Here is a 22,529-nt window from a genome sequence, read left to right on the forward strand (position 1 = left end):
TTGCATACAAATAATAGGTTCAAGAAGATATAAAACAATAAGCTGCGGTACGTACAGTTTGTTCATTTTGTTTCCAGATTAGTTCTCAAGATATACAAATATCAATACAAAAATTTTTATTATTATTATTGCATTTTTGAAGTAGAATACTTCTCTCAGGAAGTTTGGCTACATAGGGATGTGAAATGAAAATCTAAAACCGAAAAAAATGAAAAATATGTCTAATTTCAAATGCTAATAAATCGGTTAGTATTCGATGGATTTCCTTCGTTCTTGCAGCAATAGATTGGAAAATCTTCTAAGATTCTTCCCAAAATAAGATAATTGTAATTTTATTATTCACACTATTGTACTATTGAAAATAGTCAAGCCTTGTCAAAACGAAATATTCGACCTCTGATTAGTCGTTATATGCTTGCTTCCCAAGCACGGTCGACAGGATCATATACCTTGCAATTGAAAACATGCTATTTGGCCTATATAAGAGCCTGTTTCCGCCGGAGCCGCTCATAATAGTTCTAGACAGCGACAACAGCAGTCGTCCTTCCTTAGCAGCAGCACTAGCCCTGTGGTTGGTCACCACGTCTCAGGAGCAGCGCGGTTTTTCTCAGCGTGTGTCGCCAGACAGCCATTATTCCCCTCGTGTTGGGGCAGCATGAAGATTGCCATCAGGAAATCCAATTTTGGAAATCAAAATGCCTTTTTCAAGGCAAATAAACAAGTCATTGAAAGTTAATAATTTTTGTCAACGCAAGCAAGCATTCCGTGTTGCATCATAGCAATTTAAATCTGTCGCACCCGTCGAATTTACTGAATGTTAAATAGCTTCCACAGTGCATGTTGTCCGTGTATCTTAATTCCCCCAATGTTAGGGCAGCTCAAAAGTTGTAATCAGTAACCGATTTTGTACCGCAAAATGCTTTTTTTTTTTCAAGACAAATAAACAAATAATTGAAGGTTAATAATTTTCTGGCGTCAACACAAGCAGACATTCTGTGCGGGATGCAATCAAATTCTGTTGTAGTTGTCTAATTTTTACTTTTACTTTATTTAGTAAACCCCCCACTGTAGGGGCAGCGCAAAGGCTGCGATCAGCATAACCAACTTTGAATAACAAACTGCCCTGTTAGATCGCATTCACAAAGACAGTTAGTTCGACTATGCAGAGCTAATATGAAGTCGATTCAACCAATCAGCAGTAACAGAATTTCGTCGTCTCCCAGCTGCCAAGTTGCAACATGATGCAACACGTAACAGCGAGCAAACGAAATCGCTTGATGTTACAAACCGCAATAAGATACGGGTTAAAACCGTTGCGTGTGTGAGAGCACCATCGGTGTTTATTCGCTGGATACAAAAATCAAATGCGAATTGTGGAATAATTTGTCTGAAGAACATTAGGGAATGGAACAACTGAACTGATAGGGCGTGGCCTATTTCGTAGCACCCTTCGGCTATAAAAGAGTGTTTCTGGTAAAACTAGCTACATTCATTAGTCTGAAGGTGAGCTGAATGGACCGTCCACAACGTTGACAGCAGTAGCAGCAGATATCAGCACTCTGCAGTAACAGACAATCGCAGCGGGTTGCGCCTGTGGCTGCCTTCAAATTGAACAAATCATTTGCCCTGTGGTTGGTCAGCACGTTTCAGGCCTCTGTTAGGCTGAACGCCAACGCGAGCGATCGGGCGAGATTTTTGCCGTACAACAGCCGGCACTTCCTCTAATGGAAAAGTTGGATCATTTTGTTCAGAAGAATATTACTGTCGGTATTATTACAGAGCTGCGATTGCATTATATCCGATATGGAATTGAACAATTGTTCTTATGTGGACAAATAAAACACTTAATTTGAAGAGTTAATAGTTTTGGGTACCAGTAGCAGTATGGTAACAGTCTCAGCGGTAGGTGCAGCCGGTACTTCCATGAGGCGTATGTTATAAGGAAGTAAATGGAAGCGGCATTGCGAAACAGTTCGGGTATGCCTAGACGCGCGTCATTTTTCGTTGTTGATATTATTCCCCACATGAAACGACGCGCTTTCGTACGATAGCGGCGGTATTAGCGGTAGATGCATTTGCCAACACTTACTCCAGTAGAGCCGTGTCTAATTTTCAATGTGAAAACACCTCTCTATTGTGTTGGCCGTGTACATTAGGCCTCTGCCAGGCTAAACGCGAAAAGCGGCGCAAACCGTTTCGCCCGGCCGTAGGTTAATGTGAAGCCGTAAGCAGAGCTGTGTAAAAGTATTCTACTTCAACCTCGCGGTCGTGGCTTTGCACACAACCCTCCTGTGATTTTTTACTCAAAGGCAATGTTGATTCCCAATAATCTCAACAGAGTATCATATGATTTCGTTTTAACGACCACCAAAGACATTACATTACGTGCAATTTTGAACTATTGGATGAACCATATTCCACGTGGATTTGTTTTTGGTGATTCTAGACCCCCTCCCCTCTCCGTGGACAATTGTTCATACATATTCTAAAAATTTTGTATGAATCCTGGATATTCGTCAACAGAAACTGTTGACGTGGAATGTGAATATTCAAATTGCTGCTGATTTTTATAAACTTATTCAGGCCGTTTTAGATTGTTCAAATTTGTTAAAGTAGCAAAGTTTAACCCCAAATTCATCAAAACAATGAGTGGATCAAAGTCACCCCGGAATGATGATTGATGAAAAAATTTTAGAGCATATTTAGAAACAGCAAAACTGCTGCTAAACTTTTAAAGTAGCGATTGGATCTTGCTCAATGCATGCCAGTACTCATTGTAAAAATATCAAATAATTTTGCATTCATTTAACCCTCTAGTGCCCAAATTAATTCATAGTTTTTAAAGTTTTTTAAGTTCTTATTAAAGTTTTATAGAGGTTTAACTGAAGGCCGTCTAGAGGCGGCACTGGGCACTAGAGGGTTAAGATATATTCAAAAAAGTGATCGAAGTCACCCCAGCTTACTCAGGTATCAATTTGTTGCCTGCATTGCAAATTGGCAACCTTTTTGGGAGATTTGAACTGTATTGGAACCATCGGGAAATTTTCCGTTTAACAAAACCCGAGATAAAATGGCAAATTTTCAAAATCAACCAATAAAAACCTAAAATAATCCACCTAGCGGCCAGACCCGGCCTTTCTCATTCAAACTTTTATTTATAAAAATAGATTTACATGAACGCTTCAATCCAATAAATGTATATTCACTCTTTAGGTACTAAAATATTGATGTTGTAATCTAAACATATAAAAATGCAGTCCGGTCTGTCTGTCTGATCCATATAGGCTCGAAAACTACCAAACCGATCGACGTGAAAATTTATATGTAGGGGTTTTTGGTGCCGATAAAGGCTCCTATGATAGTTTGAGACCCCTCCCTCATTTGAAAGGGAGGGGTCCCTTACAAATGAAACATTAATTTCTACACAACTCAAGAACAAACCAAGCAAGTGAAACCGAATTTGGCATGTGGATGTTTTAAGGGTTCCATACAAATGAAACACAAATTTCTGCACATCTCGAGAACTAATCAACTAAATGGAACCAAATTTGGCAGGTGAATGTTTTTAGTGGTAACAAATATGTTCCATAATCGACCTCAGGCAACATTTTGGATTGTAAGATAGCGACTTCCGGTTTCTGAAAAACAGCTGAAAATGACCAAATAGCACCCAATATGGATGTTTCTTCAACAAGTATGACGTTCGAAATCCAGAAATTATCTCCAAATGCCGTTATGAATTTCAAAATGGCGACTTCCGGTTTCAAAAAAAAGCGGCAAACGACCAAATACCACCCAATATGGGTATTTCTGGAATCGTAATAATGCACTGGAGCCATAAATCAACTTCAGACAACATTTTGAATTTTAAGATGGCAACTTGTGGTTTCTGGAAAACCGCTTGAAATGAACGATTCTCATTGAACAGCCGGAAATGACCAAATACCATTCAATATGAATGTTTTCGGACCCAGAATTACGCCCAGATGACAGAAATTGATTCCACAGGCAATTTTAAAGTCCAAAATGACGACTTTCGGTTTCTGAAAAACAGCCCAAAGTGACCAAATACCACCCAATATGAGTATCTCCGCAGCCAGAATGTTGCAAGAAACTAAAAATTGACCTCAGATACCATTTAAAATTGTAAGATGGTAACTTCTGGTTTCTGGAAAACAGCCAAAAATGGCCGATTTCCGTCTAACATGAGTATCTCCGGATCTAGAGAAATCGACCAAAGACCCCATTTTGGATTCTAGGTTGGCGACTTCCGGTTCCGGGGAAACAGCTGAAAATGATCGAATAACACCCAATATGGGTGTTTTTTCAACTAGAATCAGAGGCCAGAAATTATCTTAAATACCATTTTAAAATCCAAGATGGCGACTTCCGGTTTGTGAAAAACAGTCTAAAATAACCAAATACCATCCAATATGAGTATCTCTGGAACCAGAATGATGCAATGAGCTAACAATTGACCTCAAGCATCATTTTGAATTGCTAAATGGCAACTTCTAGGAACAGTCGAAAATAACCGAATAATACTCAATATGAATATTTCCGTAATTGAGATGATGCATAGAAACCAAACATTGACCCTGGACACCATTTTGAATTTAAACACGACCACTTTTAAATTCTGGAAAGCAACCAAAATAACTAAATACCTCCCAATATGAGTATTTCCGGAGTCAGATTGATGTCAGAAAATCTGCTGAAAATGACCGAATACCACCCAATATGAATGTATTCAGAATTAAGGCGGTGTACAGAAGCCAAAAGTCGAGGATGCTGTCACTTCGATAAAACCAATCATTTCAAACGATTTGTTATTTGACTTTGATCATATCCTGTGGCCGATTTGTCGAACATTTGCAGACTTTAAACACATCGCAAGGAATCAATGAATTTGGAACGTTCAAATAGTACGATACCACATTTAAATTATGTGGAGGCCACATATATCGATCAAAGCAGGTATAGTTTTAAATAGTTTTTGAATTTCTTTTCTTTCCATAACTTTTGAGCCACATATCAAATTGTTATGAAGTTTGTTATTTGTAAGTTTGGGAGATGACTCGTTCGTATGACACTAGTTATTTTAAAATAAGTCATGTATTTCTGGAGATAATAGACTTTCTTTGTTTTATTAACAATTTTATACATAACGGTTGCTTTATAATAGTTTATAAGTTTATAAGTTCTATTATAATCAAATGAAATGGGAACGTATAGGGCAGCCAAACTTTGAAACCACGTATTTAATCATAATTCATCAGTTAACCCTTAACTAGCCCGCTCATCTGATAATAATATTGTTCAGATCGATTGTGTAGTTTCTGAGATAATGAAGTTTCGTGATTTTCACATTTCGGTACATTTCAGACGAAATTACAGTTCGATTACAGTAAAATTCAATAGGGTGTTATGAGGTAGCTAGACTTATCAATTGACACTAATTCTGTGGAAATCGGGTCAGCCATCTCTGAGAAAAGTGAGTGAGTTCAAGTAGTCTTCGGCACATGTTCCTTTTCATAGCTAGATTTCACATTTTTAAACATAACAGGCAAAGTAATAGTCCGATTGCAAGACAAATCAAAAGGGTCTTATGGGGTAACTAGACCTTCCATTTGACACTTGTCTATTTAACCAGGGTTATTTGATCCGGACAATTTACCGATGGTCCTAATACAGCTCAAATCTTCTATAAAGGTCGTCAATGGGCATATGGTGTCTACAAAATAATATAAGGAACCTTCTACATTCATTTTCTATCATTTGATGAAAATAAACATGTTTTACCCGTTTTCATATGGTTTCTTTTTTTGTTTGATTTTGTTTGATTTTTATGTTGATTTGCAGGGGAAATAATACTTTATTCTCATCTTTTTCGGAATTATTTAGCAAACAGGAATCTTTTTCGAAAGTACTAAGCAGACAGGAATGAAAGCTAACAGCGCATTTCTAATTTCGCAAAAGTTTCACGAATCATTTGAAGAGAATTATTTTAAAATATAAAGCTTTAGAAGCAGTCAGTTGTTGTGACTTGTACTTTCAATTAACTTTTTTTTTTTTGTAAGATTTGGACCACTGCAGCCATTATTTTGATCTTTTGTGGTAATTCAATTCAATTAACTTTACCGCGGTAACCAATTTTTGTATGGATTCCCTCACTGAAAATAACTTTCTAAAATAAGTCAAAATAGCTAAAATCGGACATTATTTTCGGAAGCAGCTCATGCTTCAGTATACTGGGGGTCAACTTTTTGGAAATAATTTCCTATTCTCTATATGTGTTCAATGCAATGCACTCATATTTTGCTCACACTGTAGTTTTTTCCTGTCGAAAATTCATACATTTTCGAAAAATCAATTTCGGAATTACATATGAAATATTTTATAATTAAAAAAGTATATTTAACTACAGAATTTAGTTCGAGTGTGAAATATACTTCACTTCGCAATGTTTCAAACCAATATTTTTAATTTATAAAGTAATAACCAGGCGCCTCCATTATAACAGATTCGGTGGGAGCGCGTTATCGAATTCTCATGAATCTGTTGGTTATTTGTAATGGCAATTTTGAGTTCAAAATATAAAGCAAAAATTAATACCAAATTTTTTTCTGCCACCTTTAAATCCTGTTGTGGATAACCTTTCCGAATAAATAACAAACGCTATGCACTATCTCCGCAGTGCACCGATATCAGTGTAAGCATTACTAAGCACGAGTGAATTCGGTGGCTGTTTGAGAGCACACGCGCATTGGGGGGGGGGGGGGGACTTAGCGGAGCAAACACACTCCAGCTCCAAGCAGTGTACGGGAACATAACAAGGTCTCAAAATCGCTACCGGAACAATCGTGCTGTTGTTTCTTGGTTGCGGGTGGTGTACGCTAGGAAGCGGTTACGAAATTGGCGCCACCGTAATTGTATATTTATGTTTTTTTTTGCTTTTTAAAATTACCTCACCTTCTGCTGTACAGAGTCCCATGGATAAACGTCTACAATCTAATTACCTCATGGCTAGCAGCAGCACAGTAGTTCCGGATTGTGAGTGAATGGCTTTCGTTTACGTGCTGTGACTACCTCATGCCGAATGTTTTTTTTTTTTTGCGGTATCGAAAGCTCAAGCTGTTTGCTGAACTGAGTTAGAATTAATTAGTACATTTGTTTATTATAATCATTTTATTTGCTGTTCTTATTGTTGTAATATCGTATAACTTTAGACAACAAGCTAAGCTTGTTTTCAAACAAATTAAAACAGCATTAAAAATAAAAGACATTTTCAAATTCGCAGACATTGTTGTTCCTGTTTGAGTAATAATAATAACATCAAATGCTTGTTCGACCTTTCAGACACGATACGAGCGATGGTGCTTTTGCTCGCTTTTCTTAAGTTTTAAGGAAGCTCATTGCCACAGCCAATTGTGGCAAACCTAAAGCGAGTTTCCCCGCCCTTCGACAAGGGAATGGCTTCACAGAGAAAACGGATAAAACAAGTGCTAAAATTTCTAAAATTGGTTACGTGTTTTTTCTAACATCAACCACTTTTCCGAAAGGTTTGCTAAAACTCCTTCGGTTTCACTGATTTCTACAATCATTTTACGTTTCATAACATTTCACGTCTCTCTGGTCTATGTTTCTTGTGAATGCTTTTTTGCTTATGCAGTCCAAAAGATTGCCCCGATTGTAACGACGGCTGACGGCTGGAGTTCAAGTACCGTGTAGGAAAAATCGATGCTTGGACACGCTATCACCGAAACTCGTACCCGTGATTGTACCGAGCACTAAAAGAGTAAAGAGGAGAAAAAAGAACCTATCCTATCCCTATGGCCTCGCCTCGTTAGCTTTGGGTGTCCTTCCCTCAAAAAAAAAGCAACCAGCTCCAATGCAGAGTGGCTGGTATTCGCATGAGCAGCAGCGGAAGTCACGCATATTGCGTGCGATTTACCTATGGAACCTATTTTCCGGTTTGCGGTCGTTAGTTGAATGAAACATTATTTACGAACGGCGCGAATATGCGCTAGGTGAGGAAACCACAAGAGCCCTGGATGCCGCGTCGCTTTGAGAGATTGATGATGGCTTGTTGTTTGGAATGGTTATTTGCGAGTTATTGCTGTTGGTGAATTTTGAGCAACCATCAGTCTCTTAATGGGAATTAAATTTTGGTTCTCTAGCTACGCAAGTAGGGAAAAAAGTGCACTAGGATACTACTGTTCAAAATAATTTGAACTGTAAAACTGCTCTATTATTAAGTACATATATCTTTTATTACTGTGTGCTTCCAAAATCGCAATTCCGTAGGTCAGGTAGGTGAACAACTAAATCGCAATGAACTATGGAATGTCATATTCAACAAATAAAATTGCACTACAATATGACGGGTCAAAAGCGACCCAGTCCATCCGAAAAATCTTGAAATCAAATATCACTAGGTATTGCCATCTAGCATCTGAACATCTGAAGAGGGTTTTTCGACGCAGAACTACGTCTCTCAGGAAGTTCGGCTACATACTCGGCTACATAGGGATGTAAAATGTCCAATTTAAAATGCTAATAAATCGGTTAGTTTTCAATGTATTTTTTTCGTTTTTGCAGCAATAGATTGGAAAATCTTCTAAGGTTCTTCTCAGATGCAGAACATTTATTTTTCAAACTTTGGTAGTATTGAAAATTGTCAAGCCTTGTCTAAACGAGAAATTCAACCTCTGTTTGGTCGTCATGTTTTTGCTTCCCAAGCACGGTCGACAGAGTTATAGACCTATCAATTTGAAATGTGCTGTTTTGCCTATATAAGAAACTATAAGAGACTGTTTCAGCCGAAGCCGCTTATAATAGTTCTAGTCGTCGACAACAGCAGTCCTCCCTTAGCAGCAGCAACAGTAGTGCAGCGAATACCAATGGCAGCGGATAGCGGCTACAACTGTGGCACGGCAACGGATAGCGCAGCAGTTGCAGCGGGTAACAGCATCGATAGTAACACGACCAGCTTATGCAGTGGGGCACTTCTTTTAGTGATATGCTGTCTTTGTGCGATAGCGGGCACTGATAAATGCATCCAATGAAAAGTTGCCTCATTTTGACAACGCACCAATGTTCCCAAGCACGGTCGACAGAATTATAGACCTAATAATTCGGAATGTACCATTTGTCTCATATAAAAGCCCGTTTCAGCCGAAACTGCTCGTATTAGTTCTAGACAGCGATAATCGGGGCAGCTGGTGCAGCGGCACTTCCTCTAGTAAAAGCTGCATTTGTGCAGTAGCGAGCAGCATCAGTAGTAGGTACATTAGCCGGCACTTCATCTAATGAAAATTTTTCGTATTTTGACGACACACAAACGGTTTGGAATGCTGGCTATCAAAGTATATGGGCCGTCGAATTTTCAGTGTAAAAACATTATGTTATCAGAAAAATTCCTCAATCTCCTCTGTCAGAGTAGCACACAGATGCGATCAACATTAAATCCGATATGAAATTGAACAACAACAGTCCTTATAAGGACAACAAACAAATGATTGAAAATTCAATATTTTCTCGATTTGCGCTAGAATTAAAAGTAAAATGTTTTTTTAATCTGCATGCACTCTGACTGTTGAAATTTGTTTGCGTTGTATAGTGTTTATTCCATTCCTGTTCAGTGATGTATGTGTTAACTGAAATTCGGTAGCACTTCAACTGCTCTTTTGCACAAAATTTTAAACATGTTCAATAAAAGTAATGCAACAAACAACCTTATGTAGTTCTACGTCAACCTTGTGGTCGTGGCTTTGCATACAACCCTTGTGATTTTTTCGATGCCTTAACGTTCAATGCAAAGGAACCGAATTTTCAACCGAAAATTATAATCGATTTGAAATACTGATTTTCAAAAAAAAAAAAGAGGAATTTCAACCGAAAATTATAATCGATTTGAAATACTGATTTTCAAAAAAAAAATATAGAGTCCAAAATGACCCCAACTTAACTACGGTCAACCCGCAAAAATTGGAATTGGGTCTGGTCTCCTGAAGTGGCGTGAATCATGTTTAACGAACAGGTGACAAATAATAAAATTCAATGAAAGAAAAAACCAACTCCCATTTAAGTTATTTCAAGTGTTCCGCAAGGTTTTCACTTTGGACCACTTCTTTTTACTTTGTATGTAAACGACATTTTCTGCATTCTCAAACATAATCAAGTACTAATACTCTTGTGTACCCATTCGACAACTTTGACACCGTAGTTTATACGCTCTTAACTATCGTCGAACGGAATATGTAAAAACTGGACCTACAAATAGTATGACGAATTCTTATTATCAACACACTTATAAACAACAAATAACGTAACCAAGCTTCATATGATTGACGAAATAAATAAACAAATAAATAAACTTCAATTCAAATGATACCCGTAAAATGTAAAAAACTCTTCCAGACAAAATTCGAGCGTATGATGACTTGCTTGATAGACCAATTAGCCTAATCGGACCAACTGGGAAGGCGATGGTTTTTAGAAATAACAAATAAGGAAAATTATATCGCAGACCCTTTCGCATTATTGACGTGAAAGTACGTAAATTGAATCAGGTTTGAACCCACTGTTCATAGGTAGTAGTGATTATGTTCATCAACAATTTATACTAAAAAAATATCAGTAAATCTATAATAAATTGTAAAAAGCTGTCATGAAATTTAGTCACGTTTAAAAAGATTTGGAAGATGAATAAACTTTTTTGTAATCTTATTTAATTCAATCATATTAGTTATGTTTCATAAATCATGGTTAATACGTTAAGAATGTGTACGTGTATGTATGCGTAAAAGAGTGACTTAAGTCATTTTATGTATGACGATAAACCACGATCCAAACAACTGATCTAAAGACACCAAATTGCTTAAATATGATCTTGATCATGAGTAGCTAAAAGAAATTCGCTTCCAAAATTGAGTGGTCTAAATGCAACAGAAATCTATAATAATTTTCCTGAAAACACCAAACCCATGTGGCTTGAATTTGAGAAGTTAGAAATTATATTCTATTATTATGGAGATTCCGAAATGAAGAAGTGCAAGACATGATATACAATATGGTAAATCGTAAACAGTTGATCAACTTCGCGTAACACTTAAGACCGTTGTAACATTAACTTAAGAAGTTATTTGGTTTTTTCTCCGAACCAAAGATATATAGATCAGTATAAACTGATCTAGCCCAAACATGCTTCGTTTGATGATAGATCACAATCAATCAAACAACTTTGTCGATTTGAGTTCGAGAAGTTATGGGGTTTTGTCCAAGTGTGAAGCGGCATAAAAAAGGGTTTTCTTCATAGCATCGTGGCTGGTGACGAAAAATAGATTTATTTCAGCAAAAAGTCATGGGGATGCTTCTACGTTCTCAGCTTACACGTTGCTACGTTTATGTTGTTTATACCCTAACTAACACGCTGAGAATTCTGAGTAGGAATTCCCAGGATTCCTATAACTCGGTGACGGAATCGTGAGAGGAATCTTTTCTGCGATACGGGTAGAATCTGTTCGAATCGCTTATGGAAAACCTTAAGAATCCAAATTTAGGAATCTCGGCGACTCGGCGACAGAATCGTGAGAGAAATCGTCTCTACGATCTGGACAGAATATTTTCACGCGGGTTTTCACGAGGATATTTTTTACGCGGTATTTTGAATGAACGCGTATTTTTAGACGCGGGATTTAGAATTACCGCGGTTTTTCAACGCAGATTTGATTTCCGCGTATCCAACGTGGTTTTTCATGAGGTACGTATTCCCAGCGTAAAAAAACTGAGTGTATAGCATAACACTGAGGAAGACGTGTCGTAATGTGTCTATTTCCTTTCCAATTGAAATTGAAGAATCTAACCAACATCATAAAGAATATCATACTCATCACGAGAGGCGGTAAACTTGTTTCAGTATTGGATCAAATTGCGTTTCTGAGAAAGTAAGTTATTTCTTTCTCAGAGTGTTCCACATCCTAGTTCAATCCTGTAACTTGGTAATTCTACCTTAGGAGTATACAAAACCAATGTCTGGAATTGATATTGACCAAACAATCGTGTAACTGATGGTTAACAAATGAAAATTTCTCTCTTAAATAGATTCTTTTTCAGCAGTCCACATAAGCACTGATGATGGTTATAAGTAATAACCGAAATATGTATCTGCGGACGATTTCAGTGGTATTCGATTTTTTTGTAGTACTAGTAGAAATAAATGGAAACATTGCATATTCTGAATATCTAATTCTATTCTACTAAGACGCTCAATGTAACCTTTATTATATTTCAGCCAAACTAGATTCCCCTTTTTTGGCTTCCTCTGATCTAAACCTCAAATGATATGATTCAGAAAGATCAAAAATCAAATATATATGGGTATCACCAAAGTAAACTGAACACTGGGACTGTACAAGGACCTTGCGTCCTTCTAGCATGAAGACGAAGTTGTTTAAACCTATTAGAATATATATATATATATATATATATATATATATATATATATATATATATATATATATATATATATATATATATATATATATATATATATATATATATATATATACGTTAGTCGCACCCATATGTTTCGCATAGATTCCCCTAGGATTCCTCACATTGGAATCGTAAAACGTCCGCATTGTGGAATTCTGACGAAAGAATTCTCAAGAATGCCCTGTATATGGGACTGGGATTCTTGAGTGAAAATCGTGTTATGAGAATTCTTCGGATACGAAACCTTTGACTTTAACCGTTTCATGCTCGAAATTCTTATATCTGTTGTGATTTTCATTTGATTTCGATGGCACCAAAAGATCCAGTGACCTATCTACTTTGAAATTAGCGTCAGCGGTACCCAAGAATTCTCTCATACCCGGAAATCCAATATTCCGAAAACTGAGGATTTTCAAGATACATAAAATTACTTTGACAGGCCATTTGTATGGTTTTGGGTATTTTGGTCCTTCCGGAATAGATTACACTGGCGCTTCTAGTGACCATAAAAACAAATAAATAAAACAAGGTCAAATACCATCCAATATTGGTGTATTCGGAACCGAGATGATGCCCCTAGATCGGGAAACGACCTCAGACGCCATTTTGAATTCTGAAACGGTGACTTCCGGATTCTGGGAACTATCTGGCCGAATACCTCCCAATATGAGTATTTCCGGAATCCAAATTATGCACAGAGACCGAAAATAGACTCCAGACGACATTTTGGAATTCAAAATGGCGTCTGGGTCGTTTTCCAGTCTCTGGGTATCATCCCGATTTCGGAAATACCCATATCGGATGATATTCGGTCATTTTAGGCCTTTTTCCAAAAACCGGAAGTCACTATATTGAATTCAAAATGGCGTCTGGAGTTGATTTCCGGTCTCTGAGCATCGCATCCGGAAATACTCATTTTGGGAGGTATTCGGCCAGATTTTGTTGTTTTTCAGACACCGGAAGTCACCATTACGGAAATCAAAATGGCGTCTGAGGTCGTTTTCCGGCCTCGGCGCATCATCCCGGTCCTGAAAATACTCATCTTGGATGGTATTCAACCTTGTTTTATTTAATGGTTTCTAACTGCAATAGAAGCCCTTCTGGAATCTATTCCGGAAGGACCATTTTAAAGCCATATCACTTTGTTTAAAAAAAGCTAGCAAATGGCCTGTGGAAGTAGTTTTAAGAATTTTGAACCATTAATTGTAAGATTCTGTTCAAATATGCATAAAACTCCCCAGTTTCGGAATATATCCCTTACAAACCGGATCTCCGGCTATGAGAGATTTTTTTCGGGGCACTGCTAACGCAGATTTGAAAGTAAATAAGTTACTGAATCTTTTGGTGCTACAAGTATCAAATCAAGTATCAAGTATCGAATGAAAATTGCAAAAGTTAAAAGTACTTTAATTTGGGGTACCCAAGAACCCCGTCGAGCACATAAGAACTCTCCTAACACGATTCTCCTTCAAAAATCCTAGCCTCATAAACAGGGCATTCTAGAGGATTCCTTTTTCAGAATTCCTCATCAAGGATGCTTCACGATTTCAATGTGAGGAATCCTAGGGAATCCGAAAGATTCTCATTACACGATTCTCATTTCAGAATCCTAACCCCATAGACAGGGCAGTCTTGAGGATTTCTTTTCAGGATTCCTTATCAAGGACGATTTACGATTCCAATGTGAAGAGTCCTAGGGAATCTGAAGGATTCTCATTACACGATTCTCATTCAAGAATCCTTGCACCATAGGCAGGGCATTCCTGAGGTTTCCTTTTTCAGAATTCCTCATCAAGGATGCTTCACGATTTCTTTTTGAGGAATCCTAGGGAATCCGACGGATTCTCATTACACGATTCCCATTCAAGAATCCCAACCCCATAGACAGGGCAGTCTTGAGGATTTCTTTTCAGGATTCCTTATCAAGGACGATTCACGATTCCAATGTGAGGAATCCAAGGGAATTTGAAGGATTCTCATTAAACGATTCTCATTCAGATATCCTAGCCCTATAGACTGGGCATTCACGAGGATTCTTTTTTCAGGATTCCTTATCGAGGACGCTTAACGATTCCAATGTGTGGAATCCTAGGGAATCCATGCGAATCTTATGTGTTCGTTCGGGTATGGTGTTACCAGATCGATGTTATTTGTTATGAGCTGTTTGAACTTAACTATCATTGGGAAAATGTATCGACTTCATTTGATGTGATTATGCCGAGAATTGCGAGAAAAACGGCCACAATACGAGCAGAGGCACGAAAGTGTGATTCTATTGCTTGACAACGCTCGGCCTCATACTGTCAAAGATGTAAATACTTACAGAAACACTCTCAAATGGAAGGTTTCTCCTTACCCGAGGAGTATCCTCAGGAAATGCGCCATCCGATTATTACTTGTTTCGTGAGATGGCATATGGTCTGGATAATCAGCAATTTTGCTCATATGAAGATATCGAAAAATGGCTCGATTTGTGGATAGTCTCAAAAGACGAACTGTTTTTAAGCGTAACAGTATTCGAGGTGTGTCAAAATTATTGCTGGCGATGGGCAACGCGAGAAAAAATTACAAACATGTCCGTACATGTTCAGCAATGCAGTAATGCGGTCCGCCGGTTGGTCCGTTTGTTATAGAACGCAGCGAACGGAGAAGTAACCAGCTCAGCCTCGCGGCTTTGAAATCAGCTGCAGAGCAGTTGCTTTTCCACTTTTTGGTGGTCGCATAGCGAATTTTCTAGTCGATTATTGTAATAATGAAGACAATCCGTTGAAAATTGACTTCGAAACTCAGTCAGTTTCCAACTGATCATCTTTTTTTTTTGCAGCAATCAATTAGAAAATTCACTATGTTACCAAGAAAAAGCGGAAAAAATTTTTGCATTCGAAAGTAAAAAAATTTCGTGACGCTCTCGATGTTTTCGGTTTTTCAATTTGTAACCCTATATATGTTGCCGTAAGACGTAATTCTACGTCAAAATGAGTTCATCATGATGTTCATCGAAAATCTATACTAAAACAGTGGTATAATTCGTTTGAGAAAGTTTATTGAACTTAATTTAAGAAATTCGAAAAATAATGAATTTTCCTAATTTTTTTCGGATGTTCAGAGCAAATTGTAGGATGTTTAGAGTAAATCAGAAACTGGAAACAACGTACCACCAGTTAGTTACTGATTTAGATAGAGCATCCACGTTCCGAGTTGCCAACAACGTCATGCTCACTATATTTGCATCCACGACACGTAAAGTACATCTTCAAACACACCCTTACCGATAGCCAAAATACCCGAGCACTTCTTTTTATCCCAACAATCCGAAAAAAAAATCACTAAAATTCAGTATTTTTCGAACTTCCAGAGTAGGGTCCTTCCTTAGAGGTCAATCGTCTTGATAAAGACAGTTTAATATTGTCAACTGCACAATAGTGGGTGTTTCCGACACGAAATTATTTCGATTTTATCCAAACCGCACTCACGGGGAGGCAATAAGAAACAGCGAGTTCCACTATCGGGTGGCTTAGAGTCTTACGTTGATTGTTATAGCATTGTTATAGTCCGTTCAGTAGTAATGAAACTAAAAGCAGTTGAATAGTGCACGTTTTCGTTACACTTTCTACCGTATGAAAATCTTAGTCTAAACCACAGTCTGATTGAAGGGGTGAGAAGAGTGGGGGGGGGGGTGCAAGGGGTCCATGACCCGTGGCCCCTGCAAAAGTTCACTAACAAAAAATTACAAACACAGAACATGAATTAAGGGGCCCCTAACAGGGTTTGCAATCCCGGGAACGATTTCCCGGGAAATACCTATACCCGGGATTCCCGGTTACCGGGAACAGACATATTGATTCCCGCGATCCCGGGATTCTCGAGTTTCTTGAAAAATTTTGAAAGATTTAATATATTTTCCTATAAAATAATACAATAAAACAAATAAAACGAAATTGACGTCGTCAAACTGCATAGTGGACATTATATGAAGCAAATATTTGCTTGAAATGACAGTCAATATTTATTTGCCATGTAATTATTTGCTATCAATTATTTGTCAAAAATATTTGCTATCCTATTTAGTAAACGAAAAGTGAGGCAAATATTTACTTCGTCTAATGTTGTTTTTTGCTGGTTATTTCACTACTAAGCGAATGATTGATTTCTTCTTTGTTCATTGAAAATTATTTTCAAACCAGTAAATTGGTAAAAATGTTTTAAGCCAGTAAATTCATCCGATCTAAAATAGAAATTTAATAAAACTCAAAGTCAGTGAAATTTGAACTTTGGTATTGGTACGTATGTATTTGAATGCTCTAGAACTTATTTTGTGTTGTATTGAACTGATTATTTAGTTCCTTTCTGATTAATCTTTTAGATTAGAACACCGCCGAATCAACCAAAATTCTTACACGGAATCCTACTCTGTAAATGATGGTGATACCAACTCCAAAAATTTTGGAATGTTGATATGCCAATGAAAACTGATTTGTTACGCAGTTAATTTTCGAAAATAATTCACATCGTGTAATGGCATAGCAAAGATATTTGATGAAAAACGAGCTAAGAGACTTTGCTGCCGTTTAAGGAAACAGAGTTTTGAGCAAAAATTTGCTATAGTATAAGCCTGCCTAACATTCAGCTTTCACTTCAACAAACTGAAAGAATTATACACTCCAGTTTCTATAAAAATAGAATGAGCTGGAATCGGTGATTTGGAAGTATCCTTGAAATCAAACACCAACGATGATTCAGCTTAAGTCCGCAAAGTTTTACAACAGGAAATTATCTTTTTGAAGCTTAACGGAAAATTGTCACCGGATCTGAAGCGATTGTTTGATGACATTTAAACCCTGAAACCTGAACTTCTGCATATATTTGCAACAAAAATCAATCGCGAATTTCTGATGTGAACTTGAATATGATTATTTTTTTTAAATTTTTTTCATGCGAATTGATGATGAAATTATATACGAGTTTTTGTTACCTTCTATTAAAAAACTAAATTTTAAATCTCATTTTTGCTAAGACTTTCTTCCATTCCCGGATCCCGGGAATTCCCGGGAAATCAGATCTTTCATTCCCGTTTCCCGGGAAATCAATTTCCGGGAATATTGCAAACCCTAGCCCCTAGCGAGCTCGGAAGTTCATCAAAAGGCCGCAGAGTAATTGCTTGCTGGGTTCGTCGCTTCAATGTTTGCTTACAAGAAAATTGGAAATTTCATCTTTCACCGTCAAGCTGGCTAAGACACCAAAATTCACAGGAACCGTTAAAAAGCTACAATCCTGAATTTATTTCTAGTTTGAGCGGTGAAAAAGTAGGTTAGGTTAGATTAGGTTAGGTTAGGTTAGGTTAGGTTAGGTTAGGTTAGGTTAGGTTAGGTTAGGTTAGGTTAGGTTAGGTTGGGTTAGGTTAGGTTAGGTTAGGTTAGGTTAGGTTAGGTTAGGTTAGGTTAGGTTAGGTTAGGTTAGGTTAGGTTAGGTTAGGTTAGGCTAGATCTACATTCTGACAACTATTTTAGATACGGTACATTTAGTACTACAATTCAGTTTTAATTAAAAATTTTCGAACAAGCTTTCGACGTGTATTTTATTGAAAACGAAAATGCATCGTGTTCACATAAATCATGATTCTACTTTCTTATTTTTATTGACTATAATGCAAGTCGAGCTATATTTATTTATATTTCAAGCAGTCAATGCAAATTTCAGGATGAACGGTAACATCGTGAAGTTTGCATTTACTGCTCGAAATATAAATAAATATAGCTTGACTAGCCGGCAGCAGGCTGGTGCTTTTCGATCTTTTACTGATGCAGTAAGCCCCACTATGACGCAAGAGTGATGAAAACAACAGCCAGTCACCAAACAATACTTTCTATTGAGTAGGTAAATGCACGACGTGCGAAAAGTCACTTACACTTTTCGTTACTTAGTTCTGTATCACTTACACAGTGATACAAATAGCTACTTAGCAATGCCGATTTATACGTCCTGCGGCGGTGTAATAGGAAACGCATCTGACCGGAGATTAGAAGTTGTTGGTTCGAGTCTCACCTGCTGAACATTATTTTTCGAAAATTTCTAATTAACTTTTTTCACAGTTAGTACATTTTTCAATCGTAAACTCAATATTTACTGCTTGAAATAGCCATGACTTAACTTTAGTAATAAAACTACTCCCTAATGGAGTTACTGTGCTAGAGCAGAACAATCGAAAATCAAATAGACATTACTATCAACAATCATTCTATTTGTGTATTTGAACACTTGCACATTTCATCGATGGTCCCTTCTGTACAACAAATAAATCTTCCATCCCGATCGAAGGCTCTCCCAGTCAGTCCATTGACCCCTACCGTCACGTGGGTAACAAATGCCCATGGTACCGAGCGTGACATTCCCTTATCCAAGCCCCACGATGAGAGGAAAAATTCGAACTCTTAAACTATTGCGACAACACCGAAGCAATTTGGCAGCAAATGAAGAGTCTAGCGACGGAATGGAAAAAAATGAAGCACACTGCAATCCAGAACTCTGGCAAAGCATGGCGGCACACACTAATACACGTGTGTACTGATGCACTCCGCGGAGAACTTTCTCCCCGGTTAAAGCAAACTGGCGAAAGGCTTGCGGTTCGGCTTTCCTTTGTTAGTTGAGATTGGCAGCCAGTGATTGATTTTATGCAAATTAGCTGGCGCTGGTGCGTGTGATAGTGTGGATGTTTCAGTGTGCAGCACCAAGCAAGTGGTGTGTGAGTGGGTAAAAGCTCTCGCGCTACGGTGGGCGACACCAGGGAAACGGGGAAAACTTGGGTTGTGGTTAGCGAAAGCTGACTGTTCATAGTTACTTCGCTTGCCGTTGCTTCTGATCGAAGGTGGCAGCACCTTGTTGCTGCTTGGCGCCGAGATCCTGTTCGTTGTCGTTGTCCTTGCGACGTCGAGGTCGTCTCGACAGTGGATCGTTATCGTTGTTATCCATTCCGCGTCCAGCGGCACCTCGATTACGGGGAGGCCCGCCGGGCGGTTTGGGCTTTTTCTCCGGTTCTTTGCTGCTGGAAGTGGGGGCGGCTTTCTTACTCTTACGTTGATCACCTTTCAGCTGCGGTCGGCGGCAGCAGGACGATGACGAGGCACGCTTTTTGTGCTTGCAGTATCGCAGGAACAGACACTGACAGGAAGCGGACAGGTTGGAGGCTTCCACCGTCATCGGGGTTTCGGCCTCCGAATAGATGGAAGCCGTTCCGGCGTATTTGTGAACGTTATTATTATTTATGTTGTTGTTGTTGAGACGATTGTAGTATTCGTGCTCGTCAAAGAACGTCTGTAGGTAGTAATCGTAGTTGAAGTGAGCCTGCGGATTCACGTATAGATGGTTGCTTTGATTATGTTGATTGTTGTTGTTCTCAATGTCAAGCGAGTAGTGGTTGCTAAGGTGGTAGTCGTTGCGTTGCTGAAGGTTATTCAGGTGCAATGCTGCAATCGGTGGCTGCGCTGGTGGGGATGCTGCTGGTGGCAGCACCGTTGTGGGTGGGGACAAAGGGTGGTTCGCAGTTCGATTTGAGATTATAACCGGTGGCAGTGTTGGGTTGTTGTTAGCAATTGGTGGTGGTGCTGCCGGCGCTGGTGCCATCGCTGGTGCAGCCGCCTGGTGATGATGGTGAGCCCGGTTTGGCTGATGATTCTCGTTCTGGTTTTGATGGACGGAGCCTTCCTCCTGATTGTTGCAGCATTCCAACGAGTCTGCCCCTGTACTTGCCGCACCCATTGCTGACGTGTTTGATTGACACAGGTAAAACGTGTATATGAATATTGTTTTTGCGTAAAATGAATGAACCACAAAATAGTTTTTTCTTATTCTTTTCACAAAAAAAAATCTGATATTGCTCACGGTGCTTTACAGATTTCGGCTGTTGGTCTCTAATACAAATATGCACATCTATGCACAATGATCTACAGGCAAACACACGCACACATAAAAAGGGAGAGAGACACTTTTGTACGACAATCAAAAGACGAGCCTCGTTGGGAGTTTAAAGTTAAATTCACATGTCATCACCTCTCTTACACTATAGCAATCGGTAACCGCTCTTCCCGGTTCGATTGTTGTTGGTTACCGCCAGAATTACACTTGGACTGGATCCAAACGTCTCGGGATTACGTCCCACTAAAACTAGACTCCACAAGTAGTATTCCCGGTGTTTCGCTTAGAATTTTTCGACCAAATCTTTCTTCTGCTGAAGTTTGCTTCTTCGATGATGAGATAAATTCGGATTCCAGACAGGGATGCGAGCGCCCATACGGTCCATTACTCACTTGCGCCCAGTTCGTACGTAGCACAAAAATGACGCGAAAAATACACGAAACCGCGGCAGGTCAAGCGGTGTCGAACCACGGGTGCTGGCCGTTCGTGACTGCTGCCAGGTAAACGCCGCAACTAGTTCACCGCGCGATTAGAGCCTAGCAATACTTCAGTTCTGCTGGCGGAACACAACAACGGCCCTTTCGGTTGCCAGCGTGTTACACAATCAGTCTACTCCAATCTGCTCACTCGTGTGCTTTCTTACTCACCCGAGCGAACCGGGTAGTGTCCTTTTCGCAGTAGTAGCAGCAGCAGCAGCAGCAAATTTCGCCAAACTCGCTCTTTCCCGTGCACTGCTGCGTAGTGAACCGATGATGGAAGGAATAATTTCGTGTCCTTTTTTTTCATCAAGTCTTAGAAGGTCCAACTATGTCAGTGTGCACATTTGTGCGCGGGTTCTCTCAAACTCTCTTCAGCGTAGTTTTTCTGTGTATGTTTGGGTTGGGATTTTTCTCGCAGCGCCACGCGACAGTAAGTGGCATACTTGACTCCAGTTGCATGACCGTTTAAAACACCCATTTACCCACCCCCTGCCAGCAACAATCTCTCAGACAAATACATGCTTAATTCAAACAGGAAACTGGTGATTTTATACCTTTTACGTACTCTCAAAAACACCGCTACTGTCGCATTAAAAGCCCCGCAAAGGTGAGCACCTGAATGCTGGCAAGTGGCTACTTCATATTACCTCCACGCTTTACGTTCAGTCTGTCATGCTGAATGGTTTGAATCACACAAGAAAAAAAAATCATTGCTCATGTTCGACAACTTCAGTTACGCTCATGTGATTAACTTTGCACTCACTAGCCGAGCTAGCAGACTTGGTGGCTCCTATCTGCCGGCTACACATTTCACTGCATATGTGTAGGTGGCGATCGTTCAAGTAGCAAGAAGCCAGCGAGCAACGGTCACAGTAGCTTTGACAAACATGTGCGACAAAGAATTAATGGCACCAGACATGCAAAGCAGTTCCAGTGAAACTATAACCGGTTTGGTTCTGCTATTCGATTACACCGGACTGCAGGGCGAATAGCACCGCTGGGAATTGACTGTACATTTTGCTTACTTGAAAAGGCGGTCGGTTTATGTTCACTACGTTAATAAAATTTTATGCTGCATGAGCAAAAATTAACAGTTGCCACGGCGAAGATAATTTAATTTTTTTTGGAACTGCTTTGTTTCATCCCTGCTTATCTTAACTTTTAACACTTCTTTTATATTTTAATGAATATTAAATGGAACCAAAATGGTTTTTAAATCCTAATTTCTACTATCATCTTTTTAATACTCAGTTTTTTTTCATTTCACTGTTTATTCCTTATTATACTAGCACATATTTTTAATTCATATTCACACTAATTTCTAATTTTTCTCTTTTATCTTTACTTACTTACATGTTGATAAAACATGTCTAAATCTAAATAAATAGCACTTAAGGGGTTATTTACCTTTTTGGTCGAGAAAAATGAGGGAAGTTTGAATCTATTTTTAAGTGCATAACACCATTAGTTTTCATTAGTTTAGAAGTGTGCCGGTCGGTCACTCCCAACCCCATTCAGTTGATTTACTGTGCAATTTTACTGATTCGGATCAATCGCGGAGTGCAACCATTGATATGTGCAGTCAGTCAAGCTAAGCTAAGCTAAGCTAAGCTTGAAATAAATGCATAACTGCATATTTCATAA

At 38.7% G+C, this 22,529-nt stretch overlaps 1 protein-coding gene across 5 annotated transcripts in view; it reads right to left on the reverse strand.

The window, feature by feature from the left end:
• Nucleotides 1–20,967, reverse strand: part of LOC129729774 (potassium voltage-gated channel protein Shaker) — a 398,752-nt gene extending 377,785 nt beyond the window's left edge. For 2 of the 5 annotated variants that reach the window (XM_055688619.1, XM_055688596.1), the window contains exon 1: nucleotides 19,334–20,953. In XM_055688619.1, the coding sequence (XP_055544594.1) occupies nucleotides 19,334–20,250 (917 nt within the window). In that variant the 5' untranslated portion in view covers nucleotides 20,251–20,953. Of the gene's footprint in view, nucleotides 1–19,333 lie in introns of all 5 variants that reach the window. The other 3 variants (XR_008728745.1, XM_055688604.1, XM_055688610.1) reach the window with 3 other exon arrangements.
• Nucleotides 20,968–22,529: the final 1,562 nt, after the last annotated feature.

Source organism: Wyeomyia smithii, chromosome 1, assembly GCF_029784165.1.
Source record: "Wyeomyia smithii strain HCP4-BCI-WySm-NY-G18 chromosome 1, ASM2978416v1, whole genome shotgun sequence".
In the NCBI taxonomy this organism is placed as follows: Eukaryota; Metazoa; Arthropoda; class Insecta; order Diptera; family Culicidae; genus Wyeomyia; species Wyeomyia smithii.